Source organism: Emydura macquarii, unplaced genomic scaffold (genome assembly GCF_026122565.2).
Source record: "Emydura macquarii macquarii isolate MOO-44397 ecotype Brisbane River unplaced genomic scaffold, CSIRO-AGI_Emac_v2 contig_3122, whole genome shotgun sequence".
NCBI classification, from domain to species: domain Eukaryota; kingdom Metazoa; phylum Chordata; order Testudines; family Chelidae; genus Emydura; species Emydura macquarii.
The window spans coordinates 5814408-5839538 of NW_027133259.1; the positions used below are offsets into that span (position 1 = coordinate 5814408).

The following is a 25131-nucleotide window of genomic DNA, read 5'->3' on the forward strand; positions in this document are numbered from 1 at the left end:
CCCGGCGCTGTTGACGTTACCGGAAGCGCCCAGTTTGGGGCAGTGACGTCGGGGAGCGGCCGGGCGCCGGGCCCGCTTCTAGCCCGGCGACATGTGGGGGGCTGCGGCGGTGGCGGCAGTGGCCAATGCGGTGAGTGGGGGGCGGTGGTTCTCTCTCTCTCTCTCTCTCTCTCTCCCGCCCCGGCACCGAGCCGAGAGAGCCGGGCCCGCGGGGAGGCGGCTTCGCCCGAAGCTCCTGGCCCGCCGCACCCAGCCCAGGGCCTGTTCCTGGCCCAGCCGCGGCAGCGACCCTCCCCTCCCCTCCCCCCGCCGCGCGTGAGGGGAAACGCCCCGGCCACGGAGCTCTGCGGCTCCCCCCCCCCGCCAGCTGCGGGCGGTGTGTCGCTGCCCTGTCCGGTGTCACGCTCTGCCTGCGGTGGGGCGGGCTGTCTCTGTCTGCCTGTCAGTGTCTGTCTGTCGGGGGGTGTCTGGTTCTCTGCCCGAGGGAGAGAAATGTTAATGGAGGTAGGTTTTAAATACCCCCCCCCCAGTCGGTCGGTCAGCCCTGCCCTGTCAGCCCGGGGCAGGCAGGCAGGAAGGGGTGCTCCCCGCTAGCAGGAGGGTCTGCGAGGGGCACCGTCCAGGGTCCAGCTAGCCCATCCTCCTGTCTCTGAGCCTGGCCAAGGCCAGGACCAGAACAGGGCGAATGAGCCAGCTGCTGCGTGTGGCCCCCTCCCAGCTTCGGGCAACGTAGGGACCAAATTGGCCCATCGCTATGAATTGACCTATCCCCCATACGTTTACCCAGCGCCTTGTAACCCGGTTATGTTTTTGGCCTTCACGACATCCTTTGATAACCGGTTCCACAGGGTGACTGGGTGTTGTGGGAAGAAATACTTCCTGATGTATGCTGCCTAATGGAGTTTATAAACCTTTTCATATTTCCTCTTCATCGTCTCTTTTCCAGGATGGACAGTCCCAATCTTTTTAATCGCTCCTCCTATGGAAGCTGTTCCTTACCCGTAATCATTTTTATTGCCCTTATCTTTTTGAATTCTAATATATCTTTTTTGAGATGGGGTGACAAGTATTCAAGGTGTGGGCATATTATTGATTCATATAGTATATAGTTATATAATGGCGTGATGATATTTTCAGTGTTGTTATCTTTATTCCTTTCCTAATGGCTCTTAACGTTCTGTTACCTTGTTTGACTATGGCTGCACATTGCGGGGATGTTTTTGGAGAACTATTCACAGTGACTCCAAGATCTCTTTCTGGAGTGGTAATAGCCAATTGGGAGCCCATCATTTTGTATGTATAGTTGAGGTTATATTTTCCAATGTGCATTACTTTGCATTTATCAACATTTAATTTCATCAGCCATTTTGTTACCCGGTCTCACCCAGTTTTGTGAGAGCCCTTTGCTCTGGTCTACACTTACCTGGAGATTCGGCAGCAGTCGACGGGAGTTATGCAAACTACGCAGAGTAGCTTGCGTAACTCACGTCGACTGCTGTGCTTCCCTTCTGCGCGCTGTCTACACTACGCTGTTCCTGTCGACACAGTGCTACGCTACTTGAGGGGGTGGTTTACCAGCGTTGACTTCCTGATCGATTGAGCAGGTCTACACTGACTGCTCAATGGATCCAGAAAGATCGATCTGGCGGTGGCGAATTTGCCGCCATCAGTATAGACATGGCCTTTGTAACTCTTCGCAGTCTGGTTTGGACTTAACTAACTTGAGTAGTTTTGTATCATCTGCAAATTTTGCTGCCTCACTGTTTACCCCTTTTACCAGATCATTTATGAATATGCTGAACAGCACTGGTCCCACTACAGATCCCTGGGGATGCCACTATTTACCCCTCTCTATTGTGAAAATTGACCGTTTATTTCTACCTTTTGTTTCCTGTCTTTTAACCAGTTACGGATCCAGGAGAGGACCTTTCCTCTTATCCCATGACTGCTTACTTTGCTTAAGAGCCTTTGGTGAGGGACCTTATCAGCTTTTTGAAAGTCCAAGCTGTGTGCCCCCCATCCTCTGTTATTTTTAGTAAAAGTCACAGACAGGTCATGGGCTTCCATGAATTATTTTATTGCCCATGACCTGTCCGTGACTTTTACTAAAAATAACTGTGACATAATCTTAACCTTTACTACTTTTTATTTGTATTGCAGTTGCTGCCAAAAGCCCCCATCATGGACGCTGTTGTGACTGTTGTTGTACAAAGAACAAAAGATAGTCCCTGCCGCTTGGTGTCCAGGAGACAACAGTGTGACTATTGATTTGGTTATTTATCTGATTTTGGTAGGAAAGCTTTCACAAAGAGGCGGATCTAGGTGGTTAAGCATTAGGTTAATCTGAATTCCTCTTGGAACTCTTTCTATAAGTCTCCTCTTAGATAAGAATGCTTTATTTCTGCAACTTGTCTTGTGAGCTGCATTGTCCCAGAAGTGTACAGTGGTTTTGGTGGGGCATGGATCACATGTGGTCACAATTGTAGCAAATTCCTAATTCACTAAATGGCCTTTAAAACCAGGACCAAAGCCTTGAACCGACACTGGAAATGCATTAGGAGGACAGAGGTGATGTATTTACAGTTGTCCATCTGAGTGAGGACGTGGGCAGCAACATTGTAAAGAACTTGGGGAAGGCATTCTTTTCACGTTAGCCCCAAAATAAAATGGATTACAGTAATCCAGTCTGTAGGTAACAAATACATGGTCATTGTGACCAAATCTTTACCAGGGACCAAGAAGCAAACTGAAAGTCAGAGAAGACTTGTCTTCACTACTAATGTTACTTTGTGATTTAGCATCAGTGATGAATTGTACAGGACTCTGAGACTTCATAGCATATTGACAAATGAGAGGGGGCTATGGAGATTCTCTCTGTGGATATGTCTGCTGCAGTGTAAGCCTAGGATTAGTGGAACTCAGCTGACCTGTGTTAGGGCTTGAGCATTTACATTGTATTTTAGCCCTAGGTGAAGTATTTTCTGACCCATGCTCGAACCTAGGGCTCTGGCATCCACACTGCAGTGTTCAGACCTGATATCCCACAGTCCCTAGCACCATACCCCTGAAATATGGCTGCTCTAGCCCTAGGATCATGGTGCACTGTGGGAAAACATTACTGCCTGCCCTGAACATTACCAGGAAGCAGCCCACTATGCAAAAGGCTTGATCAAGTAGCTCTCCATTGCAGACCCAGGAGGCTCTCTGATAGTGTGATTGCAGATTGTTGATCAGAACAGAATGGGTTAATGCTAACCTGAGCTGCTGCAGTTTGCAAAGGGGGCGTGGCTTCCATTTTCAGTAGAGTGGATTGCAGGTTGTTGGGGTAGAAAGGACTAAGGAAGTTGTCCCATGGAATTGTGGAATGCTTCCAGAAGACTCCTGGGACCTAAGTCAAGCAGGGCTGCTTCTACACTGCAGAGCAGTAGGGCTCAGACCCTGGGTCCTGGCTTGACTCGAGCTTGGACCCTCTAGCCTTGCAGGATCCTGAGTCCGACCCCTGGGTTAGTGCAACTGCAGTGTGGACGCTATGGGCGGGGATAGCCTTGAGCCTGGTCGAGCACAGGTTTACATTGTAGTGTAGACATGCCCTGTGAAACAGGACAACAGGGAGGTCCTCAGAGGATGTTGCCATTTCAATCAGTATTTCTTGATTTTGCTCTAGTTTAATTGGAGACAGCTATACTTAACCTTGCAAGCATTGTGACATCCTTGCAGTGGTGCTGGTTATATCTGTAGAAAATGAGATAGACAACAGGGGGTCATTGGTGTACCATTTGTAGCTGAGCCTATGTCATCTCACCACCTGTTCAGTGACTTCACGTATACATTGAAGAGGAGAGTGGGAAAGATGGATTTCTCTAAGTGAGAGTTCTCAAGGAGAGGTTGGAGCCATTGCCACCTACTCCAGGTATATACACAGATTAGGAGCACTTTATGGTCAACTGCATTGAAAGTTATTGAGTCTCTGTTGAGATGTAGCCTTCATCCATTGCCATGCAAAGTTTGGGTTTTTTTTAAACTACCACTAAGGGTTTTATCTCTGTGCTGTGACCTCAGACTTTATTATGAGGCATCCACGATATTAAACATGGTCATGTGATTTTTGGAGCTTGGTTGTCACTAGTATTTTAATATTTTTGCATAGAAATAGGAGGTTGGGAAGGTCATCTCATTCGAGTATGTACATTTTAAACACTGGATGGGCGATTGCATTTTTCAGGGAGGATGATATTCTCTTCTCTGAAGGATGCATTTATTATTTCCCTTTATAAATGTTAGTTACTTTTCACTAGCTTTCACAAGCTAAGAAGGGGTATGTATCACTTTTACATACAATGAGTTAAATGTTTGTAAGGGCTTCCAAGGATGTCATTGTGTATGAAGGATTCTATCGGGGTAGTGCAATGTTGTATGGTTCAGTCCCAGATTTTCAGCCTTGGCTAGCAAGTCCTATCATATCTGGTTGATGATTTCTGCAAAGTAGGATGCATGCTCTACCAGTGGGTGGTGCTTGAGGACCACGTTTGGATTAATGGAGCACAATGTTTGGATTCTTTCAATTTTATTCTACATCATCAAACTAAGTTGTCAATTCCTGTGACTGTTTGTTTGTTCTTTTTTTATGCTAACACTCCTAAAGTCTCTTACTGACTTCTCTTTGTAACTACACATAGGGATTAAAATAACACTTCTGTTATACTGGAGATGAAGCCCTGATTCTATTGCAGTGAAAGAAATGGGGTCTATATGTTCTTGTCCCCAGATTCCCTAACAGATGTTGAAAGTACTGTTGTTTGGAGACATTTGGCTTGCAGAACTTACAAATTTTACTGGTTTGTCTAGCAGACGAAAGTGTCTTTCAAATGTATTTAAACATAAAACAGAAAAGTTCAAATGTACAAAAATGCTAACTGTAAAAACAAACCTAAGTTCAAGAGTACTGAACTAGTTTTCTTTTAACTTGATGAGATCTGTGGTACAAACCAGTCCAAATTTGACATGTCTAGCCTCATCCATTATTGAATTATCCAAGCACAACATTTCTGGTAGGCCTATAGGGAGAAAACACATTCTGTTCTCTCCTCCTTCCTTAATTCTTCCTCATATAATCAAAAACTAGCTTGGCTTGTTTTTACCCCATCTTCCCTCCTTCAAGGCCCCTTTTCCCACATATATATTTTAAAAAATAGTTGAACAGATTAGGTTCAACTAAAAAGAAGGTGTTAAAATGAAAGCTGGAATTCAACCTTATTGGAAGGACCAAGGAAATGCCTGTTGGCTGGGAAAAACAGTTGGAACAACCAGATGATTACAAACAGTGGATTCATTCTCAGGGAGGAATATGTGATAAAGTGTTCACAGGCTGGGGAGTTGATAGAAACCCATCTGCTTTTGGGTGTCCCAACTAGCAGCAGTGGCCAGAAGCAGTACTTTTTTGTGTGTGCTTGCCTAGAAGGTTGTGACCCTTTCTTTGGATACAGTGTACTCTGTTGCAGTTACCTGTGCCTCAAGATTGGATTACTTTAACCACCCTCTTTGTGATACTACATTTTGGAGACTATTCAAAATCTATACCTTGCTTGTCTGTATGGATTGACTTAAATCAGCAAGCAGGAAACCTTGATTTAAATAACCAGTTTTAATCTTGGTTTGTATTTGCACTTTTTAATATTTTCCTGCAAAAAGGTTGATTCTCATTGATTGGTAACTATTGCAACTAAATACAGTCTTTACACTAAAGTTGTTGCTGCTTTTCGCCAACTGGAAGGATGCACTATATCCATACAAATTAACTTAAGCAATTTATATAATTTAACTTATTTATTCAGATTCTTAATTTTTATATTTATATTATGTTAGAAAATGGTGAATGATGCATTTCTTATTTACTTGTGTTTTGAATCAAGCTCTATTTGAATGGAAATTCAGAGTCAATTAAAATGCACAAAAACAGCATTTTAAAATTATTTATTAGTAAAATAAAACTATTGTAATGTGTTGGATAGATATGTTTTGATAAACTTTTTTCCCTTGTTTTGCATTTACAACGAAAACAGAGGAAGTATCTGTAGTTAGTAGATTGATCGCATTGTTTCTAGTCACCATGTCCTTCAAGACTTTAGAACTAGTAGATTTCATCCTCACATCTAATTTTTATTCACAAAGTAGAAGGAAAAAACCAAGCTTTCCTGAGTTGTCAACTACTGTTGACTCCTTAACTTGGAATGAACTATTCATTAAACTGAACTAGTTAAATAAACTGAGGCTATGTCTACACTAGAGCTTATATCAGTATAACTTATGACACTCGGGGGTGTGAACAAATCACCCCCCTGAGCTACATAAATTACATTGACATAAGCACCGCTGTGGACAGTGCTATGTCCCGTTGAGATAGCTTCTGCCGCTCATGGGAGCTGACATAGTTAAGTTGACAGGAGAGCTCTCTCCCATTGGCTTAGAGCAGCTACATTAGAGAGCTTACAATGGCACAGCTGCACTGATGCAGTTGTGCCACTGTAAACGCTCTAGTGTAGCTGTGTCCTGAAAGTAAGAAAATATTTTCCGTGTACCTGCAGAAGAGGCTACTGCTTGTGAAAAGTTCATTTAGCATTTCAACAAACTCTGGTTCCTGGTGTTTAGCCAGTGAGTTTCACTAGTCCAGTGGTATGAATTTCTTTAAAACTTGGCAGATAATGTACTGCTTATGCTTAATATGTTTTTTATTTAATTTAAATTATTTTAGTAGCTTGTAAGTTTTTAAACTTTAGGCCTTAACATAGGTTGTTATAATTGCAGATTTAAATAGGTTTATTTTTTAAAAAATTGTATTTAATTTAAATAAAAATTAGATTTAAGTCTTGAAAAATCTGATTTCTTTTTTCTTTTTTTAAATCCTGCATATTTATTTATTCACTCAGTTCAGCAGTGCTTCTCACATGGAATGTATTATAACTGGTCTGTATGGTTTGACTTGGCTTCTATCTGTTGCCCAATGAAATTTAAGGTGTTGGTTTTAATCGAAAGGTCCTAAATGGTTTGGATCTTGGTTATTGGTTATCTTGGTGAGATTTGTGGAGGTGTTTGAGCTGGTAATCCCCAGATTTAACAGGAATGGGGTTGCAGGTAGGGTTCCAGCTCCCAAATTCACTTACTGTCTCTCCCGGGTTGCACACAGCCTGAGTCTGTTGACCTCTGGGGCATTTCAAAGGCCTGTGTTTTTTTTTTCCTCAGGCATTTGAGAAAGACATAGATGGGAAGGATTTTAAGAGTGTTTATGGGGCAGTATTTGTTAAGCTAGCTAGCAAGACACAAGAGTGAGGAAGTGTCTAAGGGAGACTGATCTTTTAGGGTACTGTACCTACCTTTCTTCCCCCATATAGTAACTTTTTAAATAGCAGTTTTCTTTTTTAAATAAGAGTTGTATGTTAATTTAAAAAAAATCAAGACAAACTAGTGTTTCTGAAAAAACAGATTTCTATAAATAATGGATTTTCACAGAAGATTTTTGTTTGTGGATATTTCAGGAAATGCTTCAGAGAACATCAGAAGAATTCTCTCCAAAGATGGAGAGAGATGTGGAGGAGATGGATACATCTGATACCCAATGGGGCTGGTTTTACTTGGCTGAATGTGGCAAATGGCATATGTTTCAGGTATCTAAACATGGGATTATGTTATCTATGATATCTTGCACACTTCAAATGTACTGTATTTAAACTTTTTAAATGTCGTTTCTGTTTTGTTTTGAAGACTGATTCAAACACTCAGTGTTCAGTTAGCAGTGAAGACATTGAAAGGAGCTTCAAAATGAATCCACATGGCTCTGTTTCCTTCACTACTGCAAAATTTAACTACAAGTTAGACTTTTCAGGTATGTCTTTTTCTAACAATAGAGTATTTATATATTTGTAGGTGTCGTATGAGAAGAGTTGACCGCTACATTTTGCATGCTGTTTGCTTCAACCAGCTCTTGTATGGTAGTTACGTGGTTCAGCCTTCAAGCTTTGTTACATTAAGTAGCATACTTTGTTCAGTAACACTAGTGTTTGTCCTGTTTCCTCTCAGTTGAGAAATACGTGGTGCTGTACCATTTACTCAGATAAATGTGTACACCAAGCATTTTTCTTCTAAATATCCAAGCAGCAAATGTTGCAGAAAGAGATTTTCTGTCTTCTGCACAAATACGATATAAGTAATGTTGACAGAGTGATCATATAATTCAGCGCTGGCAGATACTTCAACAAACCAACTCTGTTGTGTTCCTCAGAGCATCAGATATCATTTACTAGAAAATTACTTTAGATAAAGATCTCATATATTCATACTATGGACTCTTTATCACAGGTTAACATTGGTTTCCAGTGTAGTTATGATGTAGTTAATTTTAAATACAGTTTACTTATGTAGAAATCTGCAATGTAATAGCTTCTCATTCTAAAATATTTCAAATATTGCACCTATATTTTCATCTGTATTTTTATATTAAACTGAGCAAAGACCTGTTGTTATGCTCAGGTGAGGTGAGTGTTCTGTTCTGTGGATAGCAGTCTCTGTATTCTGATCCTAGTCTACAATTGTAGGGTAATACAGAGGTGGACTGTGTGAAAACATGTACATTCATGCAGAATTTTGTTAAATACTTTTTGTAATAGCTTCCTTAGAGATTACTTTTAAAAAACAGATTTTTAAACTATATTCAAGTCTTGAATCTTTGATTAAAAACACTAATGGCAACTGTTTAGCATAACATAATTTTCACCATACTGTTAATATAATATCACTTTTATATTTAAATGTGGTACAAAGATGTTAGCTTCTGCACTGCATTAAAATTATCATTTAGAAGTAGAGGTCTAGAGTGTAATCCTGGCCTTCTTAAAGACAGTGTGAGTTTTCCCGTTAGCGTAAATGTGTCAGGATTTCATCACTAGTGAATACACACAATCTGTCTAAGTACTTAGCATGGGAATTAGTACTAAGTATGTGGGAGCTCTGCTAGTGTTTGTGCATTGTAGTATTGTTGGAGAATAATGGTATGAAAAGCTGTTCTTAAATTTTAACTAGCTCACTCTAAAAATGTCATTTTCTGGGTAATGTGCGATGTCTAAACATTTATACTTCTGTAGGTTGAATGTTTCTGGAACTCACTTATTTTTCACTTTATGTACAGAGATGAAACAAACCAATCTGACTACTGGAAAACAGCGTCCAATAAAGCGAGCTCCCTTTTCTATTAGTGCTTTCAGGTAAGAACTAAAGGTGATTCATTGTTGGTTTAATTCATCATTCCTTTATTAAGATGAACCAGAAATATTTGATTTTTCTTTTTTCTTTTTTTACCCCCCTCAAATTAAATCTGAGGAGGCAGATTGGAGTGGGAAAGTGGAAGGAGGAGGAAATCTGGGAGAGGAAGAATGATAAAAGCACACTGTTTTTTAGAGAAATTAAGTAATCTGGAATAAAGAATAATTTGCTAAATATATTAAACACTAAGGCCGTGATTCCGTAAATTTCTTAAGCACATGCCCAACTTCAAGCATGTAAGTAATCCTATTAATATGCTTAAGTACCTTGCTGAATCAGAGTCTAAAACTGGAGAAGCATGAAAGAATAGACTTGGCAAGAGAGAGAAGACTGGTCATTATTTTTAATTACCTATTTTTAATTGATTTCTAAATATATATATAAAATATATAGTAGAACCTCAGAGTTACAAACACCTTGGGAATGGAGGCTGTTCTTAACTCTGAACAAAACATTATGGTGGTTCTTTCAGAAGTTTATAAATAAACATTGACTTAATACAACTTTGAAACTTTACTATGCAGAAGAAAAATGCTGCTTTTAACCATCTTAATTTAGATGAATCAAGTACAGGAAGTTTCCTTACCTTGTCAGAATTTTTTTTTAAACATTCTCTTTATTGTTTTAGTAGTTTACATTTGACACAGTGCTATATTGTAGTTGATTTTTTTGTTGTTGTCTCTGCTGCTGCCTGATTTGTGTACTTTGAGTTCCAAATGAGATGTGTGGTTGACTGGTCAGTTCATCATTCTGGTGTTCATAACTCTGAGGTTCTACTGTATTAGATTAAATTATTTGTATAAATCAGCTCAGACTAAGGGCTAGATTAACTCTTGGGGAGTCAGTAATTTGTGTAGTCGGTAATTTACTGTGTAGTCAGTAATGTACACCAAAGTGGTTGTAAAAACACTAACAAATCAGAATGTGAATCTGGTCTTATGAGTCCAGTCATCTTGAGTTCTGAGCATTGTGGTCTTGCATTTTGGCCAGTAATTAGCCATAAATTGTGGCGATGTGTTGATGTTTGAGGTTATTCAGAAAACAAAATAACAGACCTGTGCAGTGATGTTTCTATAGTTGTTGACTAGCTGGAGCGTAGGGTTTTCAAGTACTTTTTTTAGAGTTTTATTTTAACTCTGAATTTCAGTCCACTTTCAATTTTGGACAGAAGTTGTCCAATATTAGGAATTGTAATATAGACACAGTAGTCTTTGTGCATTGAAATTCCAGAAAAGCTTCTATTTTTAATAGTTCAGCTGTTTACAGTTTTTATGTTCTTTAATCAATGTAATTCAGTCAGTGAGTGTATGTATGAAACTGGAGCATTTCTCTTTTATGTGTGTATGTCTTTGGCTCACATTCTGTAGTAGAGCATGGTTCTAGCACAACAGTTAGGAGAATGGCACAGTTCCGATACAGAAGGAGATTCAAATCTTTTATTTCTTTGTGCATTGTATAATTGTATTTGGTACTCCCTATGTTGTCTTTTTCTGTGCTGTGATACCACTTCTCACTTCCATTTCATTGCCTAATTCCTCTATTTTCTCTGGTTTGGTATTAAAATTTTCATATATGATATAAATACTTAAAATACACCTCACCATATATTAATAGATTCAGACCATAATTTTAAAATGTGTGTACCTAAATTTAGACCTCTATATCCATGTATAGGCTTTTAATGCCTTGGTTTTCAGAGATCCTGACCATTTTCTGCCCCTGTTGGCTTTGGACCACTTAGGCACCCCCTAAATATAGATGCCTTATTTTTAGCAATTAAATAAAAGATTTATCCTTGATATTGCTGGATCTTTTTAACTATTCTTTCTGATGTGCCCTCCAATAGTCTACTAGTTTTGTTTGGGTGGACTGCATAGTAAAAACTTTTATTTCTACAGCAATTTATATCATGCTTTTCAGACGTTGTTTGTAATGATCCACCCAGATATTAACTAAGGATAACAAATGGTCCCAGAATGAGACCTCTTACCTCTCCCTGCCCATTAAAAATAAATATCCACTGTTTGCATCCCAGTTCAGGACCCAAGCACCATCTCAAATTACACATTAGTACAAAAATCTGTACAGAATAGCAATTCTATTGGGGTAAGAGGAAAGCTTCAATTCTTGGGTGTGATTTTTTTTTTTAACTTCTGTTTTTGTGTTTGAAGTTATATCTGTGAAAATGAGGCTATCCCAATGCCTTCACACTGGGAGAATGTAAATACAGAGGAACCATATCAGGTAAGAGCGATTATGACATGGAATATACATATGATGAAAGAGCAGTGAACCTCAGTGAAACTATACTAACCTCTCTTTTTCCAGCTTATTCCTTTGCAAAAGCAAACAAATGAATATAATGAAGTTTCTAGTCTCTTTGGGAAAACAATGGATAGCAACCGAATTAAAAGAATTCAGAGAATTCAAAATCTAGATTTGTGGGAGCTTTTTTGCAGGTGAGATTTTCTAAAACATTGTACTAGGTCTGCTAATAGAATAAATCTCTTTAAAAGCATGCAGCAGAAATATTTAAATGCATCTAATTATAAAACTGTTGTGATACATAGCTAGTGTCTACACACCTTCTGCATCTGCTCTTTTTCTTCTTTTGCCTAGTTGGTCTGCTCTTGTGTTAATAGTCCTATATCAGCATTTCTATTTAAGATCCTGATTTTTTTGAGTTTGGAATTTAATGACACTTCTATAATAACTGTCAGTTAAAGATCACGAACTACGTAAAGCTTGAAAAGCAATAAGGAAATTGAAAAGCACTGTTTCAATACAAATTGCATTTGGGCTAAAATTTGGTTTTTAATTTCAACGTGTTTTTATATTTAAATTTAACTAAAGAATTTAAAAAAAAAAAAAAAGGCATACAAAGCAATCTTTTTAGCAGATCAGATTTTTATTTGAGTTGTACCTGCTGACTTTAGAAACCAAATTTGCACATGGAGCAGATTTGTGGTTAAGAAGGTGACATTTTTACAAAATTCCTTTTCGGACAAGAACTGCACTTTAAATTGATGAAGCAGTATTTTAAGTTTCTGATTTACTAGTTTTGAAAGATATACTGTTTTTGATGGAGGGGAAAAAGTACAACAGCACAAATCATAGATTGGCATTCACAGCCTTTGCCATTTACTGTTATAGTCTTAACATTCCCAGAATGTATCTGGTTTTTCTAGAGATGAGTCCAGATGCCTTTGAATTTTGAAGAAGTTCGCATCCACATCTGAATTTAACTTTGCAGTCATTTTTCAATTATTTAAAAAAAAAAATTCATAAAAGGTTTTAGAAAAAGTTTTATTTGTCTGAAATAGGGAAACTTTCTCTGCAGTTGTAGTCACTTGGAGAAAATGACATTGAAAAATGTTTCTAATTTTGAATGGTTGTATGAATGGTTTGATATGAACTCCTCCTTGCTAATTAAAGGACTCAAATGTCTCTCTTCTATGCTGCTAGAAAGATAATTTTTCCTGATGGACAATAAGGTACCAAACTACACTTCAGTTTCATGATTATTTCTAATGTACCAAATCTTTGAACAGTAAACAATTATCCAAGTGGTAAAGAATGTGTGGCAACACTGGTAAGGTCCCTCAGCAACATATGAAAAGGAAGAGCACAAGCACATCTACCTTGTCATGAAGGAATGCATTAAGTTCTCTTTAATCCTCTCTATGTGAGCTGGGTAGTAGATGTGACTATGGCTATTGTTCTCAGAAAGTGTGTGTGAGAGACCCCAGGATATTGCTATAGTGGAGTAAACAGGTCGCAACAAACTCCTTGTGAAATGAACCTTCACAGAGTTGCATTTTTTGTGCTGCTAGTAACTTAAAAAAAAAAAAAAATCCTGAATTGTCAACGTTTTTCATCTTCTCTTCTCTTTATGAATCTTATTGTAGGGTAAAGTGTCTGTATTGGATTCAGCTTTACGCAACAAATCCGAGTTTAGTCCTGTCAATGTTACAGAAGCTATTGCTGGCTTAGGGAGTGTTCCTGCTTTCTTTCCCACTAGGTATTGTACAGAGCAGGGCGAGTTAGGAGTTCCTGAGTTTTGTTCCCACCTCTTCCCTATCAGTCTTAAATATTTGCACTTCACAAACATTATGTATCACATGGTCACCCCTAGAAAACTCTCATAGATCAGAAGGAACCATTATGATCATCTAGTCTGACCTCCTGCACAACACAGGCCACAGAACTTCACTCACTCACTCCTGTAATAGACCCCTAACCTAAAACTAAGTTATTGAAGTCAGTACATATCTTTCAAGAAAGGAACTTATAAAAAGTCAATGTGAAGATGGACCATGGTGATAATGAAATCAGTAAGTAAACTACAAAAAAATACTAAGGTGCCTACATGGGCTTCCAAGGCACTACAGTTTTAGATGAAATTGTATGATACATTGTATTTGAGAAATACCTTGTGATCATATGATTGTACGCTTATAGTGAATATTTACAAAGAGGTGTCTTAAGATTGCTTATTGAGTCTTAATTTTCTCATTTCCTGACTTTTGAGTGATTAATTTGACTACTTTAACTTTCTCTTAATGTATTGGCATGGAATGTATTTAAGTATATAAACATGTATACAATTAAAGAGTTTATTTGCTTTGGTGGTTTTGTGCCATTTTTGCTACTTTGAAACTTGTATATTTATCAGATTCCCTGTTGTAACGATTTCTTGCTTTAAGCTGGATTTCTATAGCAATATCCCTGAAGCTTTTCAATTTGTAGCATACTTCTGTGAATAGAATTTCAGGCAAAGATACTAGATCTCCACTGACTTCTGAGTCCACAATGCAGATTTGTTTTCTCTTATATTTTCTACCTTTTGCTGAAAAAAGGAATTGATAAGCATAGGGACTATTGCATAGTAAAGTTCATGCTTTAAGAATGTCAAAGCTATGGCGTTTCCACTATCCATTTTTGGAAACATGAACTCAGGAATGGGAATCCGTTATTGCATGCAGTATGATTATTACAGTATTGCAATATTACTATGTTTTGATTGCAAAGTAATAAATAGTACTAACATTTTGTGCACAATGGAGTATAAAGTTATGAGGGGAATCATCTCAGTCCAGAAATCACTTGCCCTTATTTTTCCACTGGGGGGAAACCTAAAAATCTGTGTAAAAGTCACAAGGATGGGTATAAACCACTAGCAATGTTCTTGGAGGCTCAACTGGTTTCTGGGATGAAATAATGTGCTTGTGTCTGACACAATCCTTTGGAGCAGATGGACTTCATCGCCGCAAACAAGGGATTATTGCCCAGTGATGTCTGTTAGGGAGAGAGAAGAAACTCTGACATTCCAGATTCCTTGTGGCATCCCTATGGATGGAGTTATGGCTGTCTGGGCATCTTGTGTGGGAAGAATTATTTTACTGAAACAGTGATGTTCTTTCCAATGTTTGAGTTTGGGGTTGTGAAAGGTCACATAGGAGTAGAGCAAGTAGAAGGTATTTGTTGTGGAGTTAAACTTGCTGCCACATTTTACATTTTTTATGGGAATGCAAATGACTGGTCCTTTTTTTTGGTCTATCCTTCCCCCTCCCCTTCTACCTATCCAGGGGACTGGTTCTATAATAAGAGCCTGCTCTTATTATAAATATAAGGATATGGACTTCACTTCTATTTTTAAAAAATGTATTAGTTTGATGGGGAACATGTGACTTGAGGACATTGGTATTTTTTGAGTCATTGGAAGCTCAGTAAGCACATGCTCTTGGAGGGGTTGATTCAGTAGGTTTTTTGCACTCCGTGGTGCCACTTCCTTGGACTGTTGCACATATAGTCATTTGAGAACAAAAATTACGTCTTATATTCTTTTCCCTTTTTCAAGGCGTATTGTTTCACTGAGGAGCTAAGTAGTATAATATGAACCTCATGTTCTTGAGAGGATCTAAATGGGTAGTTATATATTTTGGCCTGCATAATGTTACCCTCTTCATCATCATTGCTATTTTCGTTGTTGGCTATTAAAATTATATTTATGGGAACTATTGATCAGAAACCTGCTGAGCATTACTATCCAGAAGTTTTTTAGACAGTAGACATTCACCATGTAGATTGCAGTAGCTCCATTCTGCCCTTTCAGTCTAGCATCCCTACTTTGCTGAGAGTGGTTAGTTATCAATATTTTTAAAATTGTTGCTCAATTTAAAATAAACGAATCAAATGTCTTTTAGACCTTATGCTGCAAGTTTCTGTTCTGTCATTTGTCGGGTAAATGTATTTATAAATCAATTAGGGGTGACACGGTGGGTTGGGATGCAGTGTCATCAACATGCTGATGAATCTCAGTTCTGTGTCTGTTTCATCAGACCCAGTTATTATGGTTGACTGGCTTTCCCAATGTCCAACTGAGAGTAGGTTTTCAATGAAAACTTAGCAGGCTGAAACTCAGTCCACATAAGACAGTAGGTAATGCAGGTAGATATGTTAGAGTTAGTGGAGGTGACATCTGTCCCATTAGTAAAGGTGTCTGCTTGACCACCTGTCAAACATATTTTGTAAGACAGGCATTGTGGCTCTGATGGCATGGTTTGGCCTGTAGCCTGCTTGCTTTAAAAAACAAACAAACAAACAAAAAACCCCTTTTTGAAGCTGTCATATATACTGCAAACTTCTTACCCAAATAAATTACTTTGGGTTTTGTGTCTGAGTGGCACTAATTCTTATTATGAATTAATAGCTCACAAGCTTTTTAAAAGCATTGTTTGAATACTCCCATACAAAGACCTTGAAACAACATGTTTTATTTTTAAAAGTCCTTCTGACAACCTGCATTTTGGTCTTGAATACTTTGCATCCATACACTTAAATCCCAGGAAGAAGTTCAGTTAATTCCTTAGCTACTGTCATCGCTATAGCGGTTTCTTATTCACCTAGGTTTTTGCAATGGCTGTCCATCTTTAAGGGAGATTCTCTAGTAAGGAGAGGATGGAAGATGATAAAATACAGGTAGGTTCTGATGAGAAACAGTCAAATGCAAAAGAGTCCCATTCAGTTACATCACATAATAGCAGAAAGCTAAAAAGTGACAATTTTTCAAAATGCTTGTATACAAATGCTAGAAGTCTAAAATACTAAGATGGATGAACTTCAGTGACTAATTTTAAATGAGGATATTTATATAATAGGCATCACAGAAACTTGGTGGAATGAGGATAATCAATGAGACACAGTAATACCAGGGTACAAAATATATTGGAAGAACAGAATAGGTCTGGTGGGACAGTGGTGGAACAGAATACTGGTGGGACAGTGGCACTAAATGTGAAAGACAGCATAGAGTCAAAGGAAGTAAAAATCTTAAATGAACCAAACTGTACCATAGAATCTCAATGGATAGTAATTCCATGCATGAATAATAAGAATGTAGCAGTAAGTGTATACTACTAATCACCTGACTAGGTTGGTGATAGTGACTGTGAAATGTCCAGGGAGATTAGAGAGGTTATAAAAATAAAAAACTGAGTAATAATGGGGGATTTCAACTATGCTCAAATTGCCTGGGTACACGTCACCTCAGGTTGGGATGCAGAGATAAAGTTTCTTGACACTTTAAATGACTGCTTCTTGGAGCAGTTAGCCTGGAAGAGGAGAGGCAATTCTTGATTTAGTCCCAAGTGCAGCACAGGATCTGATCCAAGAGGTGAAGATAGCTGAACTGCTTGGTAATAGTGACCAGAACACAATAAAATTTAACATCCCCTTGCAAGGGGGAACACCAAAGCAGTCTTCCATGGTAGCATTTGATTTCCAAAAGGGGAACTACACAAAAATGAGGAGGTTAGTTAAATAGAAATGAAAAGGTACAGTTCCAAAAGTGAAATTCCCTGCAAGCTGCATGGAAACTTTTTAAAGACACCATAATAGAGGCTCAATTTAAATAAATACCCCAAATTAAAAAACATATGACAGGACCAAGTGCCACCGTGGCTAAACAACAAAGTGTAAAAAACAGAGGCAAAAAGGCATCCTTTGTAAAGTGACGGTTAAATCCTATTGAGGAAAATAGAAAGCAGCATAAACTCCGGCAAGTGAAGTGTTAAAATATAATTAGGAAGACCAAAAAAGTATTTGAAGAACAGCTAGCCAAAGACTCCAAAAGAAACAGGGAAAAGAAATGTTAAGTACATTAGAAACAGGAAGCCTGCTAAACAACCAGTGGGGCTAGTGGATGATCAAGATGCTAAAGGGCACTCAAGGAAGATAAGGCTATTGTAGAGAAATTAAATGAATTCTTTGCATCAGTCTTCATGGCTGAGGATATGAGGGAGATTTGCAAACTTGAGCCATTCTTTTTAGGTGACAAATCTGAGGAACTCAGATTGAGGTGTCATTAGAGGAGGTTTTGAAACACATTGATAAATTAAACAGTAATAAGTCCCCAGGACCAGATGTTATTCATCCAAGAGTTCTGAAGAAACTCAAATGTGAAATTGCAAAACTACTAACTGGTATGTAACGTATTATTTAAATCAGCTTCTGTACCAGATGACTGGAGGATAGCTAATGTGATGCCAATTTTTTAAAAAGGCTCCAGAGGTGATCCTGGCAATTACAGGCCAGTAAGTCTAACTTCAGTGCCTGACAAATTGGCTGAAACTATAGTAAAAAACAGAATTGTCAGACAGATGAACACAATTTGTTGGAAAAGAGTCAACATGGTTTTTCTAAAGGGAAATCATGCCTCATGAATCTACTAGAATTCTTTGAGAGGGTCAACAAGCAAGTGGACAAGGGTGATCCAGTGCATACAGTGTACTTCGATTTTCAGAAAGCCTTAGACAAGGTCCCTCACCAAAGGCTCTTAAGCAAAGTAAGTGGTCATGGGATAAGAGAGAAGGTCGTCTCCTGAATCAGTAACTGGTTATAAGAAAGGAAACAAAGGCCAGGAATAATGGTCAGTTTTTTTCAGAAAGGAGAGCAGTAAATAATGTGTCCCACAGGGATCTGTTCTGGGACTAGTACTGTTCAACATATTCATAAATGATCTGAAAAAGGGGGTTAACAGTGACGTGGCAAAATTTGCAGATGATACAAAACAACTCAAGATAGTGAAGTCCAAAGCAGACTGCGAAGAATTGCAAAGGGATCTCACAAAACTGAGTGACTTGGCAACAAAATGTCAGAAGAAATTCAATGTTGATAAATGCAAAGTAATGCACATTGAAAAAAAAATTCCACATATACATATTAAATGATGAGGTCTGAGTTAGCTGTTACAAGTCAAGAAATAGATCTTGGGTCATTGTGGATTGTTCTCTGAAATCATCCACTCAGTGTGTACTGGCAGTCAAAAAGCAAAAAGAATGTTGGGAATCATTAGGAAAGAGAGATTTTCTGCATTAGCTATCATACTGCCTCTATATAAAGCCATGATATGCCCACATTTTGACTACTGCATGCAGATCTGGTTGCCCCATCTCAAAAAAGATATATTGGAATTGGGAAAGGTACAGAAAAGGACGACAAAAATGATGAGGGGTATGGAAAAGCTTCCATAGGAGGAAAGGTTAATAAGACGGACTTTTCAGCTTGGAAAAAGATGACTGAAGGGGGATATGATAGAGGTCTATAAAATCCTGACTGGTGTGGAGAAAGTAAATAAGGAAGTGTTATTTATTCATTCTCAGAGCACAAGAACTAGGCGTCACCAAATGAAATTAATAGGCAGCAGGATTATAACTAATAAAAGGAAGTATTTCTTCACACAATGTGCAATCAACCTGTGGAACTCTGTTGGAGGATGTTGTGAAAGCGAAGACTATAACAAGGTTAAAAAAAGAACGAGATAAATTCATGGAGGATAGGTCCATCAATGGCTGTTAGCCAGGATGGACAGGGATGCAAAACCATGCTCTGAAATGTCCCTAGTCTCTGTTTGCCAGCAGCTGGGAATGGATGATGGGATGGATCACTTGATGATTACCTTTTCTGTTCATTCCCTCTGAAGCACCTGGCATTGGACACCGTCAGAATACAGGATACTGGGCTAGATGGACCATTGGTCTGACTCAGTATAGCTGTTTTTATTATATCTTTTTTCCTCTCCCTGCTCATTAGTGCTTGATCTATACCATGAAGGATCTAGCCCTTAGTTCTGCACAGAACACCTATTGACTTGAAGAATCTGTCTAAGGGCTTATCTCCACTACAAAATTAGGTCATCCTACAGCCACCACAGCAATTAATTCATCTATTGGTGTCCACACTACTCTCCTTCTGCCAGTAGTGCATGTCCTTATCTGGAGCGCTTGCACTGACTGGAGCGGGGCATTGTGGGGCACTGACAATTGCCAGGGCTCACAGCTGAAGCACTCCTGCCCTCCTCCTGTGAGCCAGCCTGGAGCTTATCAGCAGTGAAATTGACATTCTTGTTAATTTCATGGCTGCTATTATTTCACATTTCCTCTCCTCTACAGGGCTGATAGCCAGAACAGGAGAAGAAATGTGAAATAATAGCTGTGAAACTGACAAGAATGTCAATTTCACTGCTGGTAGACTCCCTGCCAAGAAATTGAGCCCCACACCAGGCTCACAGGTCAGGCTGTCAGCCCCAGGTTGTGTGTTCCAGCTGTCAAGGCCAGGTTCCGTGGCGGGGGGGTGGGGATTCCAGCTGTCAGCTTTGTGCCTGGCTGACAGCCAGCCAACAGTAATGCGGTATCTACACAGATGCTCTGTTGTGCTAACTACATCAACCTCAGCACTAAGCCTCTTGCAGAGATGGAGTTATATCGGTGGGAACACCATTGTAGTGTAGACACGGACATAAGCTGCCTTACGTCAACCTAACTGTAGTGTATGTATGGAGTGATCTAATAGTTTAAACACCCAAACTAATTTAGCCCATTAAGTACAACAAGAGCTACTAGTCTCCCTCTTCCATTCTCATTCGTTTGTATTGTATGTTAAAAATTTCTTGAAAAATCATCCATTTACATGGTCAAATGCAATGTGTGCATATTAATATAGTTTTTAAAACTACTTAAGATACAGTATTTTAATGAGTGTTTAATGTTTCATAAATTGTACACTTGCTTCTAGACCTGCTTAACTGCTTAATTTTTAAACTCAAGTAACTTATTATTAAGTATTCAAATCCTATCTTTTTTTAAAATAGGCTGTTTATAATCTGTGTCATTCATAAAGCAACACACTAATCCAAATAATTTTGATCTTTGCCATTTTCTTTCAGTGGGACATTGTCAGTGTGAAATCTAGTCAATTAAAAAAAAAAGTCAAAAGACGTGTTGAGTGCTACACATTCCTTTGAATTACACTGGCAGTTTTTGTGGTTTTACAACCTTATTTTCCTAATGTTTTTAGAAGAGTTTTTCCTCTCTATTGCTGTGTGAAAGACAATCGGGGAAACTGAGTGTACTGAAAGTGTTGTCGAATGAACAAAGTGGAAACAATTATTTTTTCCATGACTTATTCATTTATAGTAATGTTAGGCTTTCCTTGCAACAATGGTATGTCCAAGATTTTGAGAAAGAAGTGTGTTTTATGTATGATTTTTTTTAAAAAGCTGACTGCTTCCCTTTTAAGGCCATCTTAAATGGTAGAACTTGGAGCTGCATTTAAGGAGCAGAATCAGCTTTGGTCTCTTCTCTGAGATTCAGCTGTTGGAGTATCTTTTCTCCTCTCAGAAAGTTTGTGTAATTCCAGTTTGATTACTATGACTGTGGTTGCTGGAGGGGCCATACTGAAAATGCTCAATTAGGACAAACTGCAAAGAAGAGGCAGACAATCCCAAAAATGGTGGTTTACTCTCTAATTAGATTTCACCAGGCTAGTAACCAAACAGCTTCTTACTGGTTACCAAGAAGCCAAAATACAGTCCCCTTTAGTAATCTAGCCTTTGGCTCCCACCCAGACAACCAAGTCTATATAGCGGGGATTATTTAGAACCTTTTTCACCATAAATAAAATTCTACCAATCCCAAGAGCTCAGACACATTGACCACAAGGTCAATGAACATTTCAGATCTTACCCAAATACACACTTACAGTAAATTCTTATTAACTAATGTAATATTAATTTTTAAAAAGAGTTAGTTGTTAAAAATCATTATACATTCAGATATGAATACAGTTCTTAGGACAGTTTCGTAGCAGAGATGGTGAGGCTGCTGATCTCCAAAAATCCTAGAATCAATTTGATAGATTATAGTCCAATAAGCAGTCCATATACAGAGCTTGTTCAGATTCTTCTTTCGGTGGAGATTCAGCCTGGAGATCTAAGTCCTTAAGGCTTAGACTTTCGCTGTCAAAGTTTAAACAGATCTGAGATAGTAAGGATCAGGCTCTAAAGTCCCTATATAGATGAAGTTCAGCTGAAAGCCTCTTGGCGGCACATTACCTATTCTTCACCCAAGGAATGCTTGCTGTGATAATGTACATTGTTGCTTTGAAGTAAATGTCTATTTCCTATACACCGAAAATTAGTTTAATTTAGCATAAGGCAGTTAACTATTCAGACTGTTCATAGATAGTTTACTACAAACTTCAAAGGGAAATAAAGACCATTATATCATTCCTTCACAAGTTCCATCCACATGTTAATATCCCTTTTGGTCTCTGAATCAACAGAATATGATAATGAAATATCATAGTCCAGAACAGAAGTGTAGTGTCTACAAGCTAATTAGATCATATTGTTAAACTTTAGCAAAATATAAACATAGACAAATACAATTAGTATCTACTTCTGATCCTCTAACGATACAGGCCTACATTTCAAGAACACTAGTCTTTCACATGGCTTTGCTGACTATCTACAAGGAATGGCCTTGTTTACCATTTCAATGCTTTTCTAATATGTCCTTAAAGGTTGCTTTCAGTTCAACCAACCTGCTGGTTGCTTAACCCTCTCTGGCTCAGCCTCACAATTACAAAAGCTTTTGTAATGCTATGGGCTTTTTTTTGTAGGAAGAAAGCTCAACTAAAGAAGAGAAGACATGTCCCTACCATTAATGAACACATGTTATTTCATGGTACAAGCAATGAATTTGTAGAAGCAATATGCATTCATAATTTTGACTGGAGATTAAATGGTATGCATGCTGCTGTATATGGAAAAGGTAAGAGGTAATGATTCCTTTATTACCGCTCCACGTAATTTTTGAGTAGTACACTTCTTTTGCTCTTCACTCTCTAAAGACATCATTAAGTGTCCCACAAATGCATTTACCATACCATGGTGTGTAGAGCATTTGCTGGTGGTCTGTGGAGAACTGTTTAATTTGGCTCTCTTCTTCTGGCTAAATGTGATAAAAAGACAGCTAAGATATATTAAGCAATTCTTGTAATTGCCACAGTTGAATGTTATGCAGAGGGGTGGGGGAAAACGGTTGTCCAGTGGTGGAAGGGTAGGTCCTTCATGTGGCAATCTCCCTACTAAGATGTGTTTCACACTGGAAAAGCTTGAGAAGTGATTGTCTAGTATAATTCTTATAAATGTTGGATTGATTGTGAATATAAAACAGAGATGTAGGGACTGATTTGGATCTTACACCATTTTGATGTAACATGGGATCAGAACCAGGACCTCTAGATTTCATAATAAGAATGTTGACATCAGGTATAATTTTTGCTGTTTGTTTTTTAAGGGACCTATTTTGCAAGAGATGCATCGTATTCCAGTCGTTTCTGCAAAGACGATATGAAGCATGGAGACACTTTTCAAATCCATGGTGTCCATCTGCAACATCATGTGTTCAGAATGTATAAAGTCATGTTCCTTGCTCGTGTTTTAACTGGAGACTATGTCATTGGAGATTCCAAATACATGAGGCCACCTTCAAAAGATGGGAGCTTTGTGAACTTATTTGACAGCTGTGTGGATAGTACTTGGAATCCAAAGATTTTTGTTATCTTTGACGCCAACCAAATCTACCCGGAATATTTAATAGAGTTCTGTTAAGTTTTACAAGGAGCCACACTGAATATTGGGGTGGTTGTGATGGATGGTCAGTATGTCTTTGCAAAGGAAATATAACTTAAAAATTGTGTAAAAGTCATAGTGGTGAACAGAGATGGAGATGTGAAGGAAAATCTGACTTACATCTGTAAAATCCTATTGACTTAAGGTTGGTTGTCCATCTGTTCCTCCTGTAAATAAACTTTACCAATGCTTTTCACATTTAGGATTTATAACAAATTTTAATATGGTTTAGTTGAGTCTTAATTCATTTGGACATTTAACATCTTCAAAGAGGTCTTACTGCTATACATTTTTTAAAATATGTATTTATCCATGTGTAAAAATATATATTTATGCATATGATACAATATGTGTACAGGTGAATAATCTTTTATAAAGATTTTATTTATAATTTTACAAAATGCATGGGGCTTAGTTGTTGATATACTACAGTATGTATTACTTCTAGAGTGGAGTTTAAATCTACAGAACAATCTGTCTAGAGAATGCAAACGTCTGGAATCAATCTGAACCAGCTGCTAGGACATAAGAACAGCCATACTGGGTCAGACCAATGGCCTATCTAGCCCAGCTTCCTGTCTTCCAACAGGGGCCAATGCCAGATGCTTCAGAGGGAATGAACAGAACAGATAATCCATCCCGTTGCCCATTCCCAGCGTCTGACAAACAGCAATCCCTGCATATCCTGATTAATAGCCATTGATGGACCTATCCTCCATGAACTTATCTAGTTCTTTTTTGCACCCTGTTATAGTCTAGGTATCTGGTACTGTTTCAAGCAACCTTGCAATAATATTGCATAACCTATAAGTTGAAGTCTGGCTGTGACAGAACAATATACCTGACAGCACTTGTGGTCAGTAATTAGGTAGGTATCCTTGGAGTCCTGTGCTGGGCTCTCTGATGTGATCTGTAGAATTGTTACTTTAATAGCAAAATGTGCTTTTTGTCCCCATCCCTCCCCTTTGAGACAAAACATGTGTGCGTGCTGTTTTTTTTTCTATACCTTGACTGGAATTTTAAGATGCACTCAATGATGACCTAACTGCTTCCATTGAAGTTGATAATATTCTATTGAAACAAGAATTAAACCAACACGGAGGGCTTTTAAAAATCCCATCCCTTAATTTTTCCTATGTTTCATGAAAGGTTTCATTAATACTTTTGTATGCTGGTTTTCAGTTTCTGCCCCAATGAGCTGTGTTTCCACCCCAAGCTCCAAGGCCTAGTTGTCTGAAACCCCAGTGGTCTACTTCTTCAGGAAGAGATAGTATGGATACCAAGTGAGACGTAGATCATCTTCTTTTGGAAGCCTCGGAACAGACACACAAGTCAACATGTATTAGACTCATCTCAAGCTTCCCATCTGATGGGGCTAAGATAAGTCCCTCTGGCACCTTGATATTGGCTGTGAAGAATGCTCAATCTGCTCACTCCCTTTCCTTTGACAGCAACTCTTCAGCAATCTTTGTACTGAGCACCTTGGTACCCAGCCCCTTGGTACTGTCTCTTTTGATGCCTTTGCTTGTTTGACACCAGGTGACCTGTCTATAAGCCTGGTACCAGAGTCCCCTTGCTGGCTCCTATATCAACAGTACTAACTAGTCCTTCAGTCACAGAAACCAAAGTATCATATACAGCTGTTTAGAGACATCTGTGCCATCTACTTCCCCTATGCAGGTAGAAACAATGCAGGTGTGCTATAATATACCAAGAAGGGTAGCTGCACCCCGGGAGAAAGTGTATTCCTTTTCATCTTCTCTATTGGGAAATAGTAAAGACGTCTCCTGTTCATTCTTCTTCCCTTCCATGGGCACCACATTGGAAGTCAGGGAGGGATTCCAGAG

General features: G+C 38.6%; 1 protein-coding gene across 5 annotated transcripts; it reads left to right on the plus strand.

Annotated features, from left to right (window-relative positions):
- Positions 1-46: 46 nt before the first annotated feature.
- Positions 47-23500, plus strand: PARP11 (poly(ADP-ribose) polymerase family member 11). Of its 5 annotated transcripts, none has more exons than XM_067531039.1 (8): positions 47-130; positions 7530-7658; positions 7756-7876; positions 9176-9251; positions 11481-11553; positions 11638-11768; positions 22270-22421; positions 22950-23500. In XM_067531039.1, exons 1-8 carry the CDS (start codon positions 92-94, stop codon positions 23261-23263), a joined length of 1035 nt encoding a protein of 344 aa, XP_067387140.1. In that variant the 5' UTR covers positions 47-91; the 3' UTR covers positions 23264-23500. The 5 variants fall into 5 exon arrangements, with proteins under 5 accessions (XP_067387140.1, XP_067387144.1, XP_067387141.1 ...); XM_067531043.1 differs by having other exon boundaries at positions 22270-22428; positions 22950-23210; XM_067531040.1 differs by lacking the exon at positions 47-130 and adding an exon at positions 419-504.
- The last annotated feature ends 1631 nt before the right edge of the window (positions 23501-25131 follow it).

Bases quoted from the DNA above. Each gene is read 5' to 3' on its own strand.
- PARP11 (XM_067531039.1), top strand. From the start codon at position 92: ATGTGGGGGGCTGCGGCGGTGGCGGCAGTGGCCAATGCG. The intron at 131-7,529 runs GTGAGTGGGGGG...TGGATATTTCAG, and splicing joins TGGCGGCAGTGGCCAATGCG to GAAATGCTTCAGAGAACATC. The intron at 11,554-11,637 runs GTAAGAGCGATT...CTCTTTTTCCAG, and splicing joins ATACAGAGGAACCATATCAG to CTTATTCCTTTGCAAAAGCA.